Source organism: Notamacropus eugenii, chromosome 1 (genome assembly GCF_028372415.1).
Source record: "Notamacropus eugenii isolate mMacEug1 chromosome 1, mMacEug1.pri_v2, whole genome shotgun sequence".
In the NCBI taxonomy this organism is placed as follows: domain Eukaryota; kingdom Metazoa; phylum Chordata; class Mammalia; order Diprotodontia; family Macropodidae; genus Notamacropus; species Notamacropus eugenii.
In genome coordinates this window covers 206,504,720-206,526,050 of record NC_092872.1, presented here as the reverse complement: position 1 = coordinate 206,526,050, position 21,331 = coordinate 206,504,720, and the positions used below count along the sequence as shown (strand labels likewise).

At 35.5% G+C, this 21,331-nt stretch overlaps 1 protein-coding gene across 4 annotated transcripts in view; it reads right to left on the bottom strand.

The window, feature by feature from the left end:
- Positions 1-21,331, bottom strand: part of KIF20B (kinesin family member 20B) — a 101,700-nt gene that overhangs the window by 72,852 nt on the left and 7,517 nt on the right. For 2 of the 4 annotated variants that reach the window (XM_072625006.1, XM_072625015.1), the window contains exons 2-16: positions 17,549-17,696; positions 14,720-14,806; positions 14,497-14,613; positions 12,701-12,839; positions 11,692-11,876; positions 10,888-10,924; positions 10,147-10,371; positions 9,730-9,841; positions 9,321-9,392; positions 9,074-9,220; positions 6,893-7,055; positions 6,071-6,340; positions 5,313-5,452; positions 4,159-4,300; positions 1,712-1,958 (exon numbers count right to left, since the gene is read on the bottom strand). In XM_072625006.1, the coding sequence (XP_072481107.1) occupies positions 1,712-1,958; positions 4,159-4,300; positions 5,313-5,452; positions 6,071-6,340; positions 6,893-7,055; positions 9,074-9,220; positions 9,321-9,392; positions 9,730-9,841; positions 10,147-10,371; positions 10,888-10,924; positions 11,692-11,876; positions 12,701-12,839; positions 14,497-14,613; positions 14,720-14,806; positions 17,549-17,695 (2,230 nt within the window). In that variant the 5' untranslated portion in view covers position 17,696. The remainder of the gene's footprint in view (positions 1-1,711; positions 1,959-4,158; positions 4,301-5,312; positions 5,453-6,070; positions 6,341-6,892; positions 7,056-9,073; positions 9,221-9,320; positions 9,393-9,729; positions 9,842-10,146; positions 10,372-10,887; positions 10,925-11,691; positions 11,877-12,700; positions 12,840-14,496; positions 14,614-14,719; positions 14,807-17,548; positions 17,697-21,331) is intronic. The other 2 variants (XM_072625023.1, XM_072625032.1) reach the window with 2 other exon arrangements.

Sequence of the window (21,331 nt, the reverse complement as noted above, 5' to 3'; positions counted from 1 at the left end):
CAAGAACATTAAGGTACCGTCGGTGGAACTGTGACTTGGTCTAGCCATTCACATTCATCCTGGAAAACAATTTGGAACTATGCCCAACAAGTTTCTGAACTGTGGATACCCTTTGACCCAATGTCACTTTATGTCATACTATACCTACTACCCCCAAGAGATCCAGGAAAGAGAATATTGGAGCCATATATACAAAAACATTTGTAATAGCTCTTTTCGTGGTGGCAAAATGGCTGAAGAAATTAGGCTGAAAAATCCAGTATCTAGAATGTAATGAAATAATATAGTACTATAAGAAAAGATTAAGGGAAGTTTCAGAGAAAGCTGAGAAAACATGAATTTATGCAAAATGAAGCGAGCAGAGCCAAGAGAATGAGTTCTACAATAACAACACTGTCAAGAAAAACAACTTTGAAGACTTTAGAACTCTGATCAACACAATGACCAACCACTATTCCAGAGGACTAATAAGGGAAGCATGGTATTCCACACTTCCTAACAAAGACATGATGGACTCAGTCGTGTACAAGTTGAAATGTATTTTAGAACAAGGTGCCAATAAGGCAACTTGTTTTGCTTGACAATGCATATGTGTTACAAGGGTTTTGTTTTTCTTTTTTCTTTTTCCAAAGAGAAAGATATAAGAGGAAAAAGAAAGATTTTTGCTCATTTAACAAAACAAGAAAATATCTGTAGCTTAATACCAGGGGCTCCTTATCACTTCCATCTGAAATATAAATATATTTTTATTTTAAAATTATAAATATATTAACATATATGTATAATAAATATTATTTCAAATATACTATCTATTCTACATCAAATATAACATGTGATTCAGCCCTTAAAGTCCTTTATGTCTTTCCAGTCTTCTTCTACCTTATCATCCCCATCCCCAAACTCTACGACAGTGACACTGGCCTCAATGCTATTCCTCCCTCAAGACACTACACCAGTATCTGCCAGCCCTAGAATCCCCCCTCTTCATCTTTACTTTCTGGCTTCCTTCAAGTCCCCATTAAAAATCTCAGCCTTTCCTGATTCCCCTTAATTCAAGCGCCTTTTCTCTATTGATCATCTCCTACAGAACTGTGTGCATATTGTCTCTCCCTACCACTGCCCCCCATGAGACTGTAAATTCTTGGGGAGCAGGTGCTGTCTTTTGCCTTTCTTTGTATTGCCAACAGTGTCTGGCACATAGTAGGCACTTAATAAACACTTATTGACCTGATCTGACATTTTTCTAGGATCTAGAAAGATCTAGAATAGTGCAGCTATTCCCTTAAATATCATGTGAGCATTAGAACAGGAGTTAGTTACAAGTCCAAAGGATTCTGTATCTCACCAAGCTATAAGTACACACTTGGAATAAAAAGAGGGGAAAACAAAATATGGATCCTAACATGTTTCTTAATTTCTTTGTAAAGGTGATTCAAATATTTTTAAAGAATCATTCTTCTAAGCTCAGGCCTTGAAATAAGCAAAAGGACACTCATAGGTTTGGTTTTTTCATTGCATATGGGCTTTTTGGATTTGTCTTTAATACTCAAAGATGTTACTTTAAAAAAAAAGTCTGATATGTTATGAAATCTAGTGGCTACGTTAAAGAACTTTCTCCATGCTCATGAAATTAAGTACATTTTGTTTAGTACTGACATATTACAAATATTTCTATATAAGCCTAAACTGTTTAAAAAAAGAAAGTACTTACTCTTTTCTCTCTTTAATTCTTCTTGAGTTTTGACTAATTCTTGCTGGACTTTAGCATAGTCTTCTTGGATTTTAGCTAATTCAGTGGTAACTTGATTATACTTTAGTTCTAAACATGCAATAGCCTCCTGGGGGTCAGCAAGAGATGCAATGAATAAGTGAGCAATTTCAGCCTGTTTCTTAATATCAGTGATATCATCTTGAATGGAATTAACAATGTCTTCAATTCCTATAAGATTAACTGATTCCTAAAAATAGCAAAAACCACAGGACTAATGTTAATCGTGGCTTTCACTATTACAATGGTACAAAAATAGTCCATATTCTTTTTAGCCAGATTTTAAAGACAATAAACAAAAACTTTTACAACTTTAGGAAATTATTAGGGCCCCAATAAAGCCTAGAGATAGTCATAGCCTTAACCAACTATAAGCTCATATTGGGACCACAGACTAGTAGGTCTCAAGCTACTGACAGGCAAACTGACCAATCCACAAACTCCAAACAATAGCACCAGGCCCTTTAGGTCAAGTGTCAAACTCACAGCGTGATGGTTTAAAAGTGCAAGTGTTTAACCTATGCAGTCAAACAATGCCAATTGTCACTGAGCAGATAACATGTAGTCTCTGTACATTTGGCTACATGATGTATATCACTTATGGGTCTGGTATAGCTGGATTAAACATCAGTTAATACAGGTTAAGCACTACTGCTAAGGAGCATGTTCTCTGATTCCCACCTGAGATCTACATACTTGTTCATTGAATGGAACTGCCATATGTCATGCTTCATATTTGAGAAATGTACATTTACTTAGTTCAATATATGCCAAAATGCTACGAGTGCTACTGAATTATAAATTATGTATTAATTACATGTGCTAATACTAGTTAAATAAAGTTTTAGTATACATGCAACATTTAGGCATTTGTCTTTAAAATGTATTATGTTGCTAGATGTTATATGTCAACTTATGCTGATATTTGTTCAAAGATGTGATGATAAATTCTTTACTTGAGGGAAATGTAGAGAAATTGAGGCTTTTCAGCACCAAAGCAATTAAGCTCTGCAGCATCAAAAGTATTAAGCCTTGCTGTTGACAGGTACATAAAAGAAAGATGAGGATATTGCTAGGTAAGTGGAGAAAACTGATCTTGTCTCCTTAGGCAAAATTCTCAGGCTCAAATTCATTAACAGCTAGACCAGAGAAGATTTTGAAGGAGATTTAAGAGTCACTAACCACAAGGCAGTTATATGTAATGGAAGGCTTTGACTAACAGCCCACTCAAAGGGATCAGTCTTAGGCAGGTGGCCCTTTCTGGCCTTTGATGGCTGGATGTGGTAGTTTGACTACGGAGGCAGTAGTCTATTTCTTGCCACCATACCTCTAACAGATGGTAGGAATGTTGTGTCTAATAGACATACCACCATGCCCAGTGAGGAACAGGCCCAGAGAGCAATTTGGCTATCAGAGATGCCATGCTCAGTCAGAAGAGGCAAACTAAGAGCAGAGTGGTAAATAAGACATCATCTTCAGGTCTTGAAATACGACATGTCTCTCCAGTTATTACATTTCGGTGATCCCTATGCATGCTACCTGCCCGGGTAATGATATGTATATATTTGTGGGAGAGTGTGCTCTGTATTTACAGGAGCAATGCTATCTTGAAAATCTTCTATTTTGTTAAATGTGTTGCTATTTTTATAAAAAGAAATTCACTTCTGGTTGGAAGGACTTTTTCCCTTTCACCAGTCTTAAGCAAGAAAATGACACATAGCCAAAATAAATCTATAAGATCTGAGAGGCCAAACAATTTTTACCAAAACAATTGCTTAGAACTTGTAACGTAGTTTCCCATAGGAATACTTATACATGGCATTTAGGTTCCTATGTGAAAATTGATTATACATTCTAGACAGCATATCCCTTCCCTCAAACCCTTGACATAGTCACAAAAATAAGTAAGGGTAAGAAGTTCCCATCCCTCCACTGGGCTATAAGGGCAGTAACTAGAAGTTGCCCAAAAAAAACAAAAAAGAAAACATTAAGGAAGGGATGAATCCCCAGCCATGGTAAAAACGGACCTTCTTCTAGATGAGGCATGTTTTGTCTTTAGCAAAACTGGTTGTTCACATGAAAACAGTAGTAATGGTTCAGGGACAAGGCTCAAACAGAGAACAGATAGAAAACCATGAAATCAGAATTCGGGGGCAAAAATAGACACATTTGAGGCTCTAAAATTCTTTACACATGTAACTTGTCCCAGATTATGTAGTCAAGTTTAATTAAGCTTAGTCATACATTTGTACATATCCTTGACTATGATATGCTTAATAAATATCAAGATAAATTAAGGGCTTTTAAAAGTATATTAAAATCTGTGTTAAATGATACAGATAATACCAGAGCTCCTCCTCAATTTCTTTAAATTAAAAACACATACACACCTTGGATTCAACTTTCACAGTACAAGTTTCATCCATTGGCTCCTCACGTGAAGTTTCAAAGTCAGCCACCAAGTCCTTAAAAATTGCCATCCGACGGTCAGAATTTTCCTCTAACATTTCACGTTCCTGAAGAAGGGATTCCCTTCATAAAACAAATAAATCCTACTTGAGCAACAAAATAAGTTCACCTTTGTAAAGAAGGCATCTCTTTTCCAATCTTTCAGAATATTACCCCCAAAAATAAAAAAAAGGCAACAAAATAACAAGTGTTGCAGCACCAAAGTGTTGCAGCAGCTTTGTGGGACTCAGATTTCCCATTTACTAAGAAAACCAACTCATGATTCAAAAAGCAAAAGGCCTTGTTTTGCAGATGACCTTGTATCATAATTTGAAATACTCAGTGGCACAGAGACTGGAAGAGGGGTGAGTGTACAAGAACACATCAGTCACTGTCACCTGAGAAACAAGGACATAATTGGGCAGCTAGGTGGCACAGTGGATAGAGGGCTGAGCCGGATGTCAGGAAGACCTGTATTCAAATTTGTCCTCAGACACTCTGTAACCTTGGGCAAGTTTAACCCTGTTTGCCTCAAAATCATTTGAAGAAAGGATCCACAGTCTTTGCCAGATTGCCCAACGGTTATATGACACCAAAAAAAGATTAAGATTCTCTGCTTTGGGATAAAATATAAACTTCTTTTTATGGCATGTTAAGTCCTTCATAAAAGGTCACCAATCTATCTTTCCATACTGATTTTACATTACTTTTCCTCATACACTCTGCATCCTAGCAAGACTAGACTAAGTATACTTCATCATATCTTAAATCCCCCAGCGGCCCCACAGGCCCAGAATGTTCTCCTTTCTCATCTCTGCTTCATGGAATTCCTACTTACATTCAAGACTCAGAGAAAATGCTAGCTCCTACAAAAAGCTCTTCCTGAATCTGTTAATGCTCCCTACAACATTATATTTATTTGGTACATAAATATCTAACATACACATAATTCCCCTCACACAAGAATGTAAGTAAACTCTTTGACCACAAGGAGTTTTATTTTTCAAATATACATAGCATCTAATAGTGTCTGGCATAGACAAGGGACTTAATAAATGTCTCTTAGGTTGAATGAAACTAAAATTTTTTAGCTTACTTAAAATCAGCTTCCCGTTGAGCCAAGTATTGAGTAAATTCTTGCGTAACTTCATCACGAATTTTTAATTCCAAGGTTAACTTTTCTTTCTTTTCATTTATCAGTTTGTTCTTCAAGTCTTCTATCAGTGACAGCAGTTTCTAAAATTTTTACAAGACCCCATAAGATCACTCCAAGACAAAATATTCCCTTCTTCAGAAAACAATGAAGTGTGAATTTTTCTTTTTCCGATCTTATATTTATTATACCTATGAATTTTTTTTTAAAGCAACAGTATCTTTGAGAAACCTATATAAATGTTTCTTCTAAACAGTAAGATTAATGTTGCCCAAACATAGATAGCATTACTCTTAGGGGCAAATGGGTGAGGTGGACACTGGGCCACCCAATTTTGCCCAAGTTGAAAGTATAGGAGCTACTCATGAGCTCAATCCCACTTATTAGCTGTATGGAAGTTTTGATCTGCTCCATTTCCGACTAGGCCAGTTTGCCCCTTCTTAGGCAGCCTGGTGGCTCCCTGTTTCAGGGGGTACACTTTTGTTTAAATCATGAAAATCCAAGTTAACTGTTCTCCTCCTCTCCTACTACATTTTAGAAGAAATAGGAAAACTAATAATAAGTAGCCAACCGACAGTATTTAAGCTGGAAACCAAAGAGGCACATGCAAATGTGAAAAGAGAAACCTGAGGGATTATTGAAGAGTAAAAGATCTTAAAGTTCTAGAAAAATAACAGGACACAGTCTGTCATAATACATACTGCACACTCCTCTTTGCTGACAGTTTTTTCTTCTTCCGATGTCATATCTAGTTCTTCCATATTATGGTCATCCTGAACTTCATCAGAATTCTCTACCAAATCTTCATCTTCTATCAAATCTTCAAGACTCCTCTCCCATTCAATGGTGGTTCTCTTCATTTCTAACATTTTAGTATCTGCATTATTAGCAAGGAATGATGTGTCTCTGGAAGATTTAGTCTGGCCAAATGGTTTCTCTTGAGAAAAATTTAAAATATCTGGAACAAAAACCTGTTAAAATATCCAGTATTTTTTCTTAAGTGAAGGATCTAGATAAATCAACTGACAACTCAGATTTTTAACAGATCCCAAAAGTGCTAAGAGATTTTTAGCATTTTTATATTTAATCAACTTGATTATTCAAATTATTAAGAGGAAACATGGGGAAAGAAGGAACACTCAGATAACCTATCCAGATGGGTCAATATCAAAGTACCAGCAAGATTTTTCCTACTCCCCCATCCAACCCCTTAAGCACAATATTCATTAAGACAGACAACAGAATCAACTAACCTCAGAGATAAAGTTGCAATGCAGATAATTGGCATGTGTCCATTAGCACATATTTAAAAATTCATTTAGCACCAGAATAAGGTGTGTTCAGTACTTGTATTCCCTTTAGAGAACTATTTATAAAGTTTAATTTTCAAATAAATCTTAAATTAATAATTTTTTTTACTTGCTATTATGTTTTCAAAGAAAAATTATTCAGTATACCATACCATACTGGCAAAAGTGAATGAAAAATAATATAAACAACTATGGTGGTTAAAATATATTTACTTTTTGGGCAACAGCTGAGAACTTCAACACGTTAAATGTTTCATCATAGGCAGAACAACACTGGCTAATGTTGACTATCATGTATATTTTCCCTTTGCCATTAAAAAAACTTTGAAAATAATGGGTAAGTTTACTTTCTCGGAAGGGCACATGCTGTTGCAACCTAAAAAAGAAAAAAAAATTTAAGTGAGTATGTGTTTAAATAGATTTCAAAGCCAGTTGCTGACAACTTATACAAGAATTTATAATTCAACAACTATAGGCATAACGCCTATTTGGAAAACATTCTCTAAAGTGGCAACTGCCTTCTACTAATTCTGCATGGTACCTGGTGAAATAGTCTCTGAGTTTGGGGGTGGGGTTGGGGTTTGGCCTAAAAAAGTCATACAAGAAATCTATGCTATGTTGTCATAAAGGAAATAACATTTGAAATTTTTTAATGGGCTCAGTTTACCAGCACTCTGTCATAAGTATATGATGTACTTTGGTAGCACATGTTGGCTGATTATTTAACCTAAAATGCTAACTGATCTTGAACAATGTTGGCTCTAAACTAAACAAGCAAACTACATTAGGGAGAGTGAAGCTATTTTACAGACCCTGAACACACTACATCAGAAGTTTGTAATCTCAAAATACCTGCAAATAAGGAATATTCTGCACTATAGTAGATAAGAGTGCCAAACTCTGAGTCAAGGAGGTCTGAGTTGCAATATTACCTCTAATACTTACTAGCTGATTCTGAACTCTGGGTTAAGTCATTTAACACCCTCCATTCCCAGTTTCTTCATCCATAAAAAAAGGGATAATAATAGAAACCACCTGACAGGGTTACTATGAGAATTAAATAAGGTAATGTTGTAAAGCATTCTGCAAACCTTAAAGAGCTACATTTCTGTAAATGATTTGAATAATACCTCTACTTACTAAGTCAATATTTACATTAATACTATACTTCCAAAATGCTTTTTATCAAATATTTCTCAACACTAAACACAATCCACAAATCACTACGTGAGAAGCAAATTAAAAAAAAAATTAGAAAACCGTAGAACAGTAGCAGCACTTTTGTGGTAGCAAAAAATTGGAAACAAAGCAGAAGTTCATCAGTTGAAGGATGGATTAAAAAAAACCTACTGTATCTGAATATAATGGAATATTACCATGCTATGAGAAACAACAAATGTGATGAATTCCAGAGGACAAAAAGACTCACGTGAAGAGTTGTAAAGTAAGCAGAGCCAATCGCAAAGTAAATGGTGAAAAAACCACAAAGCAATCAAAAACATATTTAAAAAGTACAAAGAATAAGTTTGTTCTCAAAGAAGAGAAAGGAAAAAACATCTCCCTTCCACCTCTAACTCCTTTGCAGAATGGAAGGAACAAGGGGGTACAAAGATGCAGAATATCAGATTTTCAATGTATTGACCAGTTTTGCTTATTTTTCTCTTCTACTTTTTTTCCTCTAAAAATGTCTTTTGCTATATGAAATGGCTTTCTGGGAGTAGGGAGGGGAGAAATAGCAGGAAATTTGAGTGGTGCAGAAACAAAAGATAGCAATAGTAAATGAAAAAATAACTAGACATCAAAAAAATCAAAATATAGCAGAATTATAGAAATCAAGCAAGATTGGAATAAATATGAAGACACCCCCAATCTACCCCTCTGTGGAAGTGAGAAGTCCACAAGTGCTACACATTGCATATTTTCAGACTTTTTCAATATATCAACTAGTTGAACTGATTTGGTTGTCTCTCTTAAAAAAAAAAATACTGTTTGTCACATAGAATGATTGGAGGTGGGGAGGTGGGCATAGAGAAGGATATTTAGTATAACTGTAGTGATAAAAGAAACAGACAATGTCAATAAAAACCCATTTTTTAAAAGATATCAATAGAAATTTATTTTAGAAAGAAAATAATAAAACTGAAGGATGAGGGGAAATTATGTAAAACCCTTCTAAGAATTATATGGATAAAATCGTAGTACTTCACACTTTAATAGACTGCTTTCAATTTCACCAGTGTGGGATGTACTCCCTCTACAGTCTCAGATCACAGATTCTTCAAGCTTTGTAATTAATTGTTGTCCATATTTACCTTTAAATCCTCCACTGAGAATCTTGTATTCAGCACAACAAAGTTATGTCTAAATGTTGTGTTTATTTTTAGTGACACTTACTTTGACTTCTGGCTATTCCTTAGAGCATTGATACATTTTCCCAGAGTCAGCAAAGAAGTGTTAATGTTTCCAGTCTCTCTTAATCTTTCACCTTCATTTTGGGTCTTCATACTTCGTTCTGAACCAGCCAGATCACACAGTGATAGTCTGGGCAAGATGGAGAGGAGGCATAAGAGGGAAGTTAATTTTGAGAGCAGCCCTGGAACATATTTTTAAAGCAGTTACCTTTAAGAGAACGCTTACTTACTCACTGACTCCTGTTACATGGGGCACTTCAGAATCCTCAATCTGCAATGTTCTAATAGTAAATATGCTGTGACTGTAACAAAGATTAAACAATGATTGTCATTACATTTTTAGTGACAGATTTTACCCTAAAATCTCACACCTGGTTGCAAAATGCTTTGATTTAAAACAGTTTTAACGCTATCAAGATTTCAGCTATCATGTCTATGCAGAAAACTCAAGCCTTGACCTCCGCCCCAATCTCTCTCCTAGTTCCAGTAGATGGATGAGGAACAGCTAGCACTACTTCTGAAAATGTAGCATCAAAGGCAGCCTAATGCCTAGTTGGTCCTCAAAAAGGAAGGGAGAGTTTTGTTTCCAAGTTTGATTATCCCTAGGTAGTCTAGCTCTAGTCTTTATCCCTCACTTGCCTTCTGCTAGATGCACTATTGAGTTTTGTAGATGCAAAGCTCTGGTGCTTCAGTCCTAGTTTGAGAAGTCTGTATGCCTCCTTGTAATCACAAACCTGAATCCACTGTAGATCTAAAAGAACAGAAGCAGGAGAAAGTGGGTCAATGTTTCAAAAGTCAAATGAGCAGTGATAAAAGTTTACGATTTTTAACCAGTCAGTCTAGGCAAAGTTATGCAGGTATTTTTACAACACCTATAAAATGACTACTATGGAAGAAGGACTAACCCATCAAAACCCTGACTTGGGCTCTTCCCTTAAAGATTACAATTTCTCCAACAAAAGTTTATTAAAGAATAAATGAGTATAATTTCATTTTATAATAACTCAGTGTTCAAAGGCTTGGGTAGTAGGACCTTCTTCCACATTTAATATCTACCTTTTATAAACGAGCAGCCTTTGATATCTTGAGAAAGACGCAGCATCTTTCTCTTTTGAAACTTGTCACTTGATATAGGAACAAATAAATCATAAATAAATTCATTGTAAATCTCAAAAAAAGAAACCCAAACTGAAAATTTCACTGTATTTTCCACATTCAAACTAGGTTGTTCAAAATCTTTGGAGTCTTCAAAATCTGAGATGTTCACTGAGTTCCAACTTCCTGTCCAAAAGAAAAGAAAAGAAAATTATCTACGTAAGCACTAAGCCAAAAAAAGTCCAATGGGGTATTTTTAAAAATTATTTTTTCCATCTCTTTTTCCTATTTCTCTTCCACTGTAGAAATACAATCTAACATCCCTTCTAAAGCATCTTTGGACAATGAACAAGAATCTACAGGTTACAAAGTTGCATTTTCACTACCCCTGACTCCAATTTCATCATAAATTCAAAGTGACAAATATTTATTAAGCACCAATGTTACACAACCATGAGAAATCTTCAATAATAGCAGGATCTGTGGAGAATAAAAATTCTGTCTGGATATAATTTATCTGGAGATAAATTCTCTATGGACTTTGACATTTCAAAACAGATGAATTTTAGTTATCAAATACAGGTTACTATGTCATTAACATGGATTAAATTTAGACCTGTGCTTTTGAAAGCCTATAACATTTGCATATGTCAATGGGATCAACATGCTGAAAAGAAAGGGAGGTAAGGAAGGAAACCTTACCATACAAGGTGTCACAACTACCATTTCGAATAGCAACCTAAAAATAAAAGCAAACATTAAGATATAGATTAGGAGTTAAAAACATCACATGTGGGGGTTTTTTCTGACAGCCAGTAAACAAAATAACCAACCCAGTTAGTCATTCTTTGACAGTCTGTTTCCCATGCTGAACAGAATTTCCTGGAAGAATAGCTTGTAGTAACTTTTTTCCCCTTGCAACACTAATGACAAAAGTTCCCACATCAAGGACTCAGTCAGGGTACAAGTGAACAGACACTTATGATAGTACTACTTCACTCACAAAAAACTTGTTGTTGGTTGGTATAGGGATTATAGTAATACAAGGCCTTACAAGCTTTGTGTCCCATCACAGAGTCTCCTGGAAAAACAGGAAAAGACCCTGAAACTTACAAGGAAGGCAAGGAATAGTTTTCATCAAAATTAATTCTCTCAAAATTAGCAAAAGACTCAGTTCTTCCTTGAATTGCATATTAGTCTGAACAACACTAAGTGGACAGCTCCCTTTCTCACCTCAATGACAAATCCTAAAACACTGGTGAACCTTCAAGAGAAACCTCCCAACAAATTTTGGAAAGGTATTTTAAATCACTTAAAACATCTGGGCATCTGAGAGTGTACAATTTAGTATGAGCTATCTATGTTCTTATTCTTTGCTTCATACACTTAGCAATATACTATTCCCTATTTTAACAAGCAAAGGGAACAGAATTAAAACTAAGACATTTGAACATTTTCTAGAGGTCACACTGTATATACATTGTACATATTTATATTAAGTCATACCTCTTTAATTTGACGAAGCAAGGCATTTTTAATAGCAACTTCTTCTTTCACTTGATCAGAGGATAACCGTAAATAATCTCTACATCTATGTGGTTTTAGGTCCATCTTTTGATACAGTTTATCTTGAACAGCATGAAACAGCATGTTCATTGTCCTAGGCAAAATACCGATATTTTCTTCTGTACCTGAGAATACAATTTAATAAAAAATTATTTCAAGGTATCATTGGCAGGGGGGTGGGAGGAAGGGATGTCAGAAGTCTTCCCCAGTTTCTTAAGGACTCTTTAATACAAGGCAGGCACGTAGGTATCAATAAAAATAAAAGGAGGTAGAAGTGAGAAGGGGACACCAGTGACTCTAAGGCATTACAACTACTTAAAGGCGCTGACAATAAATTTACTACTGTTCTTGTTCAAGACCTGTTACACCCAAATATTAAGATACATATTCACAAAATATGAGATTAAAGTAAAATGTAAAGTTCAAGTTTTCCCTGGCCTGATACTTAATTTAATCTCTACTTGTAGGTAACTTTTTGTGAATTTTTATCTTCTGGTTTTTATCAGGTGGTTCCTTTGTAGCTAAAGATATTGGTCTCAATTAAAAGATATGAAGACAATAAGTATGAATAACCTTGGACATGGACTCAGGAGGGTCCTATATTCAAAGCTGATCCTTAATAGCTGAAATCATGGAAAGGCCACCTAACAACCACTCTGAGCCTCAATTTCCTCACCTGTAAAACACAGTTATTATCTGTCATACTTAACCTCATAGTGTTATCAAAATTAAGGGAAATAAATAGTAAGAAAAATGCTATATGAATGTTAGTTCTCAGTGTAAAATAATTTTTATGTGATACAGGTACTCAATTCTTCAATTTCATTAAAAAGGAGAAACATTTCTATTATGTAACTGAGACATAGAAATGAGTATGCCATGAAAACTTAAGGATTATATTGCTACTTTTGCCATTTGTGGGAAACATTTTAAACATTTCATCCTTTACCTTGGAATGTATATGTTTTGCCAGAGTTGGTTACACCATAAGTAAAAATCAGACGATTTTCTCCTTTCAAGAAGTCTTTCACCAGTTGCATAATACTCCCTTCAAAGAATTCTTTCTGTGAAGTTTCAGGACCAAATACCTAAATGATCATTTCCAAGATAATTTTGTATATGTCAGTTAGAAATCACTAACTTGGCAACTGCAGAATATATCCTCAATTCTGTTATTTCACAAATGAAAGATGATGTCCAAGTATTTTTCTAAAACCACTCTGCTTCCCCACTACTAAACCTTTGCTCAAATATTCCTGCTCGAAAAGATTTTCTTTTCCTCTTGTCCTCAGCCTGACTCCCAACTGCTGAAATTCTACCTCTCTCAAATGCCATCTGAATGAAGTTTTCTCTGAGACCCACCAAGTATCATGGCTCGCTACCCTGAACTTCCTTGGCCCAGTTTTCCCCCCTTTTGTGGCATTTATAACACTTTGCTCCACATAATCGTTTTGTTATGATATTACAGAAAGACTGCCACCAATCAAAGTCCTAATCTGATACCTCACCATGGCATGAGGGAAACTCTCAGTTCTCAAAAGCTATTCCATTCCAGTAGGTCACATCAAGCCAGAAAGGGATCAAATACAGGTCCCAAGCTTGTTCTCCAACGATCACCTTATGTTCAGAGAGGCTTTTTACCACAGTGGCTGCAGAGTAATGAATTACTTTACCATAACACTTCTCAAAGATAATCTCCTAACTTACAGAAGGGTTGCACTAAGGAGAGTACTCATATAAAATAAGTAATATATCTTTCAAGTGTTGAGATATATTGTAGAAAAAGAATTAAATCATAAAGCCGAGATTCTAGTCCTGAGAACAAACACACATAGGTAAAACTAAAAGCCATTATCAGGTATGTAAGTGGTCAAATCATCTGAACAAACAATTCTCAAAGAAAACTGCAAATCACCAACCACCATAAGAAAAACTGTTTCAAATCACTAATATGAGAAAAATGAAAATCCCTTCACACTTGACTATTCTTATCTTTGCCAGTATTAGAGGAGTTGTGAAGTCAGGCAAACTAATGTCCCACAGGTGGAGCTTTGAATTGGTCCAACTATTCTGAAAAGCAATTTGGAATTATTCTAAAAAAAGTGACTAAAATATCTGTATCATTAGTCATAAACTGCAAGGAAGTCAAAGAGAAAAAAAGGAGTCATGTACCCCCAAAACATTTATAGTAGCACTTTCAGTAGTAGCAAAAAAGCAAAAACAAAATACATGGCCATCAACTGGGAAACGTCTAAAGAACTGTAGAACGTGAATGTAATATAATACTAGTTTGCCATAAGAAATGATGAATGTGAATAAAATTAGATGGATTCTGAGTTGGTTAAATGGTTTTACTCAAAGAACTAATAACCATCATTAATGGTTCAGTATAAATTTAAAAAGGTCTTCAGTAAAGGACAGATCTGGGGTACTTGGTCCCAATGCTATTTAACATTTGTAGAAATGACTTGGATAAAGGGATGAATAGCATACTCATTGCTTCTGTAGACACAAAACTGGGAATGAGAGCTAACAATGGATGAGAGTCAGGATCCAAAAAGGTTAGTAGGCAAGGGCATTAAGATGAATCTAATAAAATTATATTCAGCAGGGATAAATGTATTCAGTCTATTTTTAATTATGCATTACTTTCAGCAAAGCTCTGTCTATTACTATTCAGACAAAGCTCATCATCTCACTACACACTTTATGAGAATCATTTTTCTTTACTACAATTGTACTTACCTTGGAAAAACTGAATTTCTGTGCGATCTGCCCAGAGGATTTTTCACTCAACCGCCCAGCTAGACTTTGGAGATCTTTCAGTAGAATAGTATTTGAATCTTGAACATATATGCAGCCCTAGCGCAGTAAAAAACAAACAAAAAACTTACTTATATTTTTTGCCCTTCTACTGAAGTTTAAAAGTTTCAAAAACATTTAGCAAATAAAACCACCACATACAAACCTGGGACTCATTTTCTTTTTCTGATGGTGTGAAAGGTCTTATTCTGAGACAGACTTGTAGATGGTCATTGGACTGTAATACATTTTCCTTAAAAGGGAAACAAAGTAGATTAAATAAGGGATTTTTTAAAAACGACATTACCCTTACCTTCAGCATTTGAAGGTATTTGATTTTATCAGGTGGGTACACTCTCTACTAGCACTGATCACAATGCCTGCCTCTGCAACTTCATAAAATCTTCATGAATTGTATGACCAAAACATTCAGAATGCTATAGGCAACCTGATGATTATCTCTATACTTGGCTAGGTTGTTCCTTAGGCAGTACAGTCTCTCATGGGCCCAGAAGAGCAAATGATTTGAGGCCTTAAACTGAAACATTACCACTTAAATTTTGTTTCAATAGATCCACTTAAATTAGCAAATTAATAGAACTGCAAGATTTTTTTTGAACATATCAAGAAATGATGTCAATAGACTGCTTTAGTGAGAGTACTTCTTTCATTGGTATACATAATAACTCTACCTTACCTTTTTATCCTATGCAACTCTTGGGCATGTCCCATGGTGGACTACTCAATATATAATGGGTCTTTCTTTGGTTCTTTTAACATGTCTTGGTTTATAGTTCTATAGTTAGAAACCACCTATCTGTTACCACTTTAGTATAATAGGTGTCTGATAAATACTTGTTGATATTACACTAAAAAATACATTTAAGACTTTGCAAAAAAAAAAAAAAAAAAACCAAACTTCTTAGAGTATTTATTGTATCCTGAGGCCACAAGAGAACCTTACAGAGAGAAACACCAAAGAAAAAAGCCTTCTGATGACTGATGGTACAACAAAATAAATCTAAAACTGTGGCAAGTGAATTTCTGACTCAGGTTTCTTGTTACCACTATGATAAAAAGGACACTACCCTAGTCCCTATTTTAAGTTTCCAGATATTGTTCCTGGAAGCTCAAAGGTCATACCTACAAAATCAAGGCTGGAAAAAATGTCAGAGGTCCTGTTTTGACCAGTTGACAGGTATTCTTATCTTCCCCCTTCTGTCACTTGTTTCCAGACATATATGCCCTTATCTTCCCCTCTTACTTTCTGCAAAATTCCATTTTCTTATGCTGTTTATGCAATTAAATTTTAAATAAGGTTGTGGAAGCAGATACTTCAGACACTCTGACTTTTCATACAGAGAAACCTGTGCTCTGAGCATTAAAAAAAAAAAATCAGCAAAAATTTATCTCTGCATCTTCATTTGATGATTGGTAGTAGTACCTAATTAATGGATTAATGGACCCCCTGGATAATTTTTTCTCACCTCTTCCCTCCATTCTTACACTTGTAACTCAACTACAGCATGGACATGACTCTGGGACCCTATAGGTTACACCAGGGAAATGCCAGATTCCACCAAAGAGAAAGAATTCATGATTGCAACAGCAATGGACCATATATCTGTCAGCAGTGGACCTGCCTAGCTAGGCTCATTGAAGTGTATGTCACCCAGATGGCCACACAGCAACGCCTTTTTTTTAAAATATATTTTATTTTTTCCCCAATTACATGTAAAAACAAATTTGTTAACATTTGCTTTTTTCTAAAGCTTTGAGTTCTAAGTTCTACCCCTCATCCCCTCTCTATCCAACCCCCTCCTTAAAATACTAAGCAATCAGATATAGGTTATACATGCATAGCAATTCTTTTAAAACACACACTATTAATCCTCAGTAGATACTACAATCTCCCTTGCTGGAAGGAGTATCCACACCAATAAAATTAAAGATTCCATTATACAATATAGGTATAATTGCATAATTAAGCTCTCTTACAAACTAACTTAAATTTTGTGTAGTTAGCAAAATATACATAATAAGGCTCTGTGCTATACAAGACAAGAAATGAAGTGTTAAATATCATTTCTGCCTACTTGTCTAGCCTCTGCTGGTTTTGAATTGTTCTCATCCTTTGCTGTCACTGTTAGTAACTAATAATCTATCAATAAGTAGGTTAAAAACCTAAACAGAGAGAGTAGAAACTCTTTAGTACTGGGCTTCAAGAAATCCTTTGTGTTCCACCATAAATAATAAGAGATTAAAGCATGCTTTACCAACAAGCCTCAAGCTTTTTGATTTTACAACTCCAAAGGCACTTGTATCCTACCTTTATAACTCTCTCACCAGAGAGAAATCAGCCCTGCGTCTATACCTTAAAGAAGCACTATCACTAGTCTATGTTGTATCCTTTAAGATGATGAAAGATATAAAATGAGGAATCAAAATCACCAGCTCAGGATCATCTACATAATTCCTAACTGATGTCACAGGCCTTCTCTTCATTCAAATAGAATATGAAATAGGAATGTAAAGCTAAGAAGGTATTAGAGCATGATCTCCCTAACTATTGGACCGTACTGTCAATAGAAAAATCTCCCCAGGGAAATAAAAGGTTTTTGGTTTGTTTGTTTGGTTTTTTTAATAAAAACCATTGGAAATCCTATCAAACATCATAGATAGCCCAGGAAGTGGAAAGGAATCTCTTTACGTAACCGAAAGGGCTTTTTCAAATACTATATAGCTTTAATCTTTAAGTCTCTCTTCAAATTCCTCCAAAGAAGTTCAAAACAATATATGAATAACAAGTTTAGAATGAACTTGAATGAGGGAATCACCTTAATATCATCTATGTATAAATAGAATTGTTTTGTAACTGGCTCTCTAGTTACAGCAAAGCTATCTGGTGTCAACAAGTGGCTTGTGTATTAATAAATAAAATTTTCCAAATGGATCAGCATATTAATCAACATCCTGACGTTTCTATCAGACTTACCTCAGAGTTAGAAGCAACCAAGGAAAATTCATGGGACAGGTCAAGCTTAATATCATCAACATTTATTCCTATAGGCCTTGCAACTGGTTCAGCACTAACAAGATAGGATGGTCTTTGTACCAATGCTTCCTCTGAAATAGATTCCATTCTGCAAGAAGAAACCCAACTACATTAGAACAAAGAGGTTTTTTCCCCCCTTTGGTAACCTAACCCACACTTGAAAATCATATTCTCCCATACATTTTTCCCTACTCATTCCCCATCAAAAAAAAAAAAAATCAATTCAGGATTTCGACTGTACTTACTATGTACAAGGTACCATAATAGACATTGGGCATAAAAAAGACAACTGGTTCTCTGTCCTTAAGGAATTTCATTTTCCTAGAAGGGCAAGATGTACACAAGTCTAAAGGTAAATCCAGATAAAGTTCTCTAGGAAAATTTCAGAAAAGAGAGAATAGCTGGTGGGAGTAGACTATGCAAAGTGGATTTAAGGCAAGTTTCATAGAGGATGCAACACCTAAGCTTAGCTCTACAGGAAGGTTTATGAAAAGAAATCCAAAGACATTCAAAGGGTAGGCAGAGAAGGCACCCATAAAAAATCGAAAGCAGAAGACAGCAACATGTTAAGTTCACGAATCATTGAGTCTTCACTTTGGTTGGAACAGAGCCTTGATGAAGAGGAATAAAGCAAAACCAGGTTATAAAAGGTCTTCAAGTGCTAGGGTGGGTTTGCATTTTTATCCTGTGAGCAATAGTAAATGACATGACCAGACCCATGATTGAGGAAAATAATTTTGGCATCTATGTGAAGATGGACTGAAAAAGGAAGGAACTGAAGGCAGGTAGATCATCAGGAGTTGTACCACAATAGCCCAAGTGTGAGGAGATAAGGGTCAAAACTAGTATAGAAGCAGTATGTACATCAGCAGGACTAAGCAAGTGATCAGAAAGATGAGAGAAAGGAAGTCAGTGACAGCTTCAGGAACTCAAACCAGGATGACCTGATGGCACCAACATAATAACAATAAGCCTTTATTAATCACTGTTATGTGCAAAATGTGATGCTGAATACAAGAGACAAAAAAAAAACAAACTAAGCAGTTCCTGCCCTCAAGGAGCTTACAATCTATTGGGGATGCATATAAGCAAATACAAAATAATTTCATGAGGGAGAGAGAAATAACAACGGGGTTTGGGGTGAGATAAAGAAGTAAAATCTCATAAAAAAGACTGGCATAGCAGCCCGCTGAGCTGAGGTATATAATGAGACACTGGGTGAGTCCTAATTTCTGCTAGGCTGCTTTCCAGTTTTCACAGCTGGTTCTGTTGAACAGTGAGCATTTACCCCAGGGATTTGGGATCTCTAAATCTACTGAATACTCTACTAATGTCTGTTTGCTTCTCAATAACTTTATCAGTTAGTTGATGTGTGTGTGTGTGTGTGTGTGTGTGTGTGTGTGTGTGTGTGTGCATGCACACGCGCCGTGCTCATCCCTTCTCTAAATTTTACACTATCTCTTTTTTGTTTTGGGGGGTTTCTGATGTGTTGTTTTCTAGTTTTTTTTTTTTAAACTACAAACCCAATTCAACAATGTTTACTCTCCTTTATTGAAGAAGGTGTGGCAATACATATTTTAACATTAGGGACTGCTTTGGCTTCATCCCAAAAGTTTTGGCGTATCATCTCACTGTTGTCATTCTCTAATGAAATTAGCTATTTCTAGGACTTGTTCTTTGACTCAGTTCTTTGTTGTTGTTCAGTCATTAAGCCTTGTCTGACTCTTCCTGATGCAATGGACCATCTGTGCATAGGTTTTCTTGGGAAGGATACTGGAATGGTTTGCCATTTCCTGCTCCAGTTTTATGCAGGAAGGGGTTAACTAGCTTGTCCAGGGTCACATAGCTAGCAATGAGTGTCTTGAGATCAGATTTGAATGATGGTCTTTCTGGTTTGAGTCCAGGCCCAGTGCTCTTATCCACTGCACCATCTAGCTACCCTGTTCTTTAGCTGACTCAGTTCTGAGAATTAGATTATTAAATCTTCAATTAAATTGTGGTACTTTCTTCAAGAGCCTCTTATTGAAGATAATATTTAGAGCATTCTCATCAGTAAAGGATATTATTTAATATTTCTACTTTTATGCATCTGAGGTTTTTTATATTCAAATATATAATCAATTTTTGTAAAGGTATCATGCACACTGAGAAATATGTATACTCCTTCCTATTCAGCAATAACCTTAGATCTATTACATTTAACTTTTCTAAAATGTTATTCTTTAACTTTCTTCTTGTTTACCTTTTTGTTGGATTTGTCTAAATCTGTCTTCTTCTTCCTGTGCATCAATTAACTTTTTAAGTATTTGAATGTTATGCCATCCAGTGTTTATAATAATTCATTATTTGTCCTTGTATTAATATTATTAATCCTTTGTCTATGATGTGTTTAAACATAAGATAGGGGTTTTTTTTGTTTATCTCACTTAGAGAGCTAGGTGGTACGATGGATAACTGGAATCAGGAAAATCTCAGTTCCAATCCTGCTTTAGTCACTTGAGAGATGCTGTGTGATAATGGCCAAGTCACTTAATGACACTCGGGATCATTTTTCTCATCTGTAAAATGGGGATAATAACTCCAATTACTTCACAAGGTTGTTGTAAAGATCAAATGAGATGGGGCAGCCAGGTGGTGAAGTGGATAGAGCACCAGCCCTGGAGGCCTCAAACACTTGACACTACTTACTAGCTGAGTGATCCTGGGCAAGTCACTTAACCTTTATTGCCTTTCCCCCTGCTCCCTCAAAAAAAAAAAAAATTCAAATGAGCTAACATGTAAAGCACTTTGGTCGTCAGGATCAAATGATATAAAAATTGTAAAGTACTTAGTACAGTGCCTGGCACAAAGTAAGTACTATGTAAATGTTAACTATTATATATAAATCATAAGCATTATGTTAACCATGTCTATTTTTTTTGTTGCCTGGTCGGAGACTATAACTGCTACCCTACTCTTTTGAGTTCACTAGAGGAATAGAAATTACTTCTGCCCTTAAGTAGTGGGCATAATTTTTTGCTGGATCCTGCTTTCTAAGACATTATGCTATTCTCTTCTATTTTATACATGAGTTCATCCTATTCATATTCAATTATGATTAACTGTGTATTTCCCTCCATTTTCTTATACTTTATTTTTTCCTCCTTATCCCCCACATCCCTCCTTACAAAGAAAATGCTCAATACTAATAAGACATTTGCTTCTGTTCTACTGTCCCTATTCTCTTTATGTTGCCTAGACCCCTAAGCATAGATTTTTCAACTTTATTTCTTTACCTTTAATTCTCCATTCATGAATTTACCCTCCAAAACTGGAGTTTGGTTGGTTTAGAACTAATCCCCATCCCCACCCCTCACCCTGTTTGCTCTGACTTCTCATGATGGCATGGAAATAACCCTAGATTCTTTAAGGTTGTGTGTTAATTATTACAGTTCTGCTAAGTCAATCTCAGAAGGCTTTCGGTACAGGCCTAGAAACAGACTGTTTCATCCACAGGCCAGCACATTCAAAAGATGAGTAGTACATACATCAGAAGACCGGTCATTAGGTAATTAATTTCTTATCCAGGTAATGTGTAATGCTTTGAATTCATTTTGCTTAAGTACACGTGTTTCTAATAATTTTTTTCTTGCTTTCTCAAAGAAGGGGGAGAGGTTAGGAGGGAGAGAATTCAAAGCTCAAAATAAAACAACATTTTATTTTAAAATAAAATTTAAGGAAAAT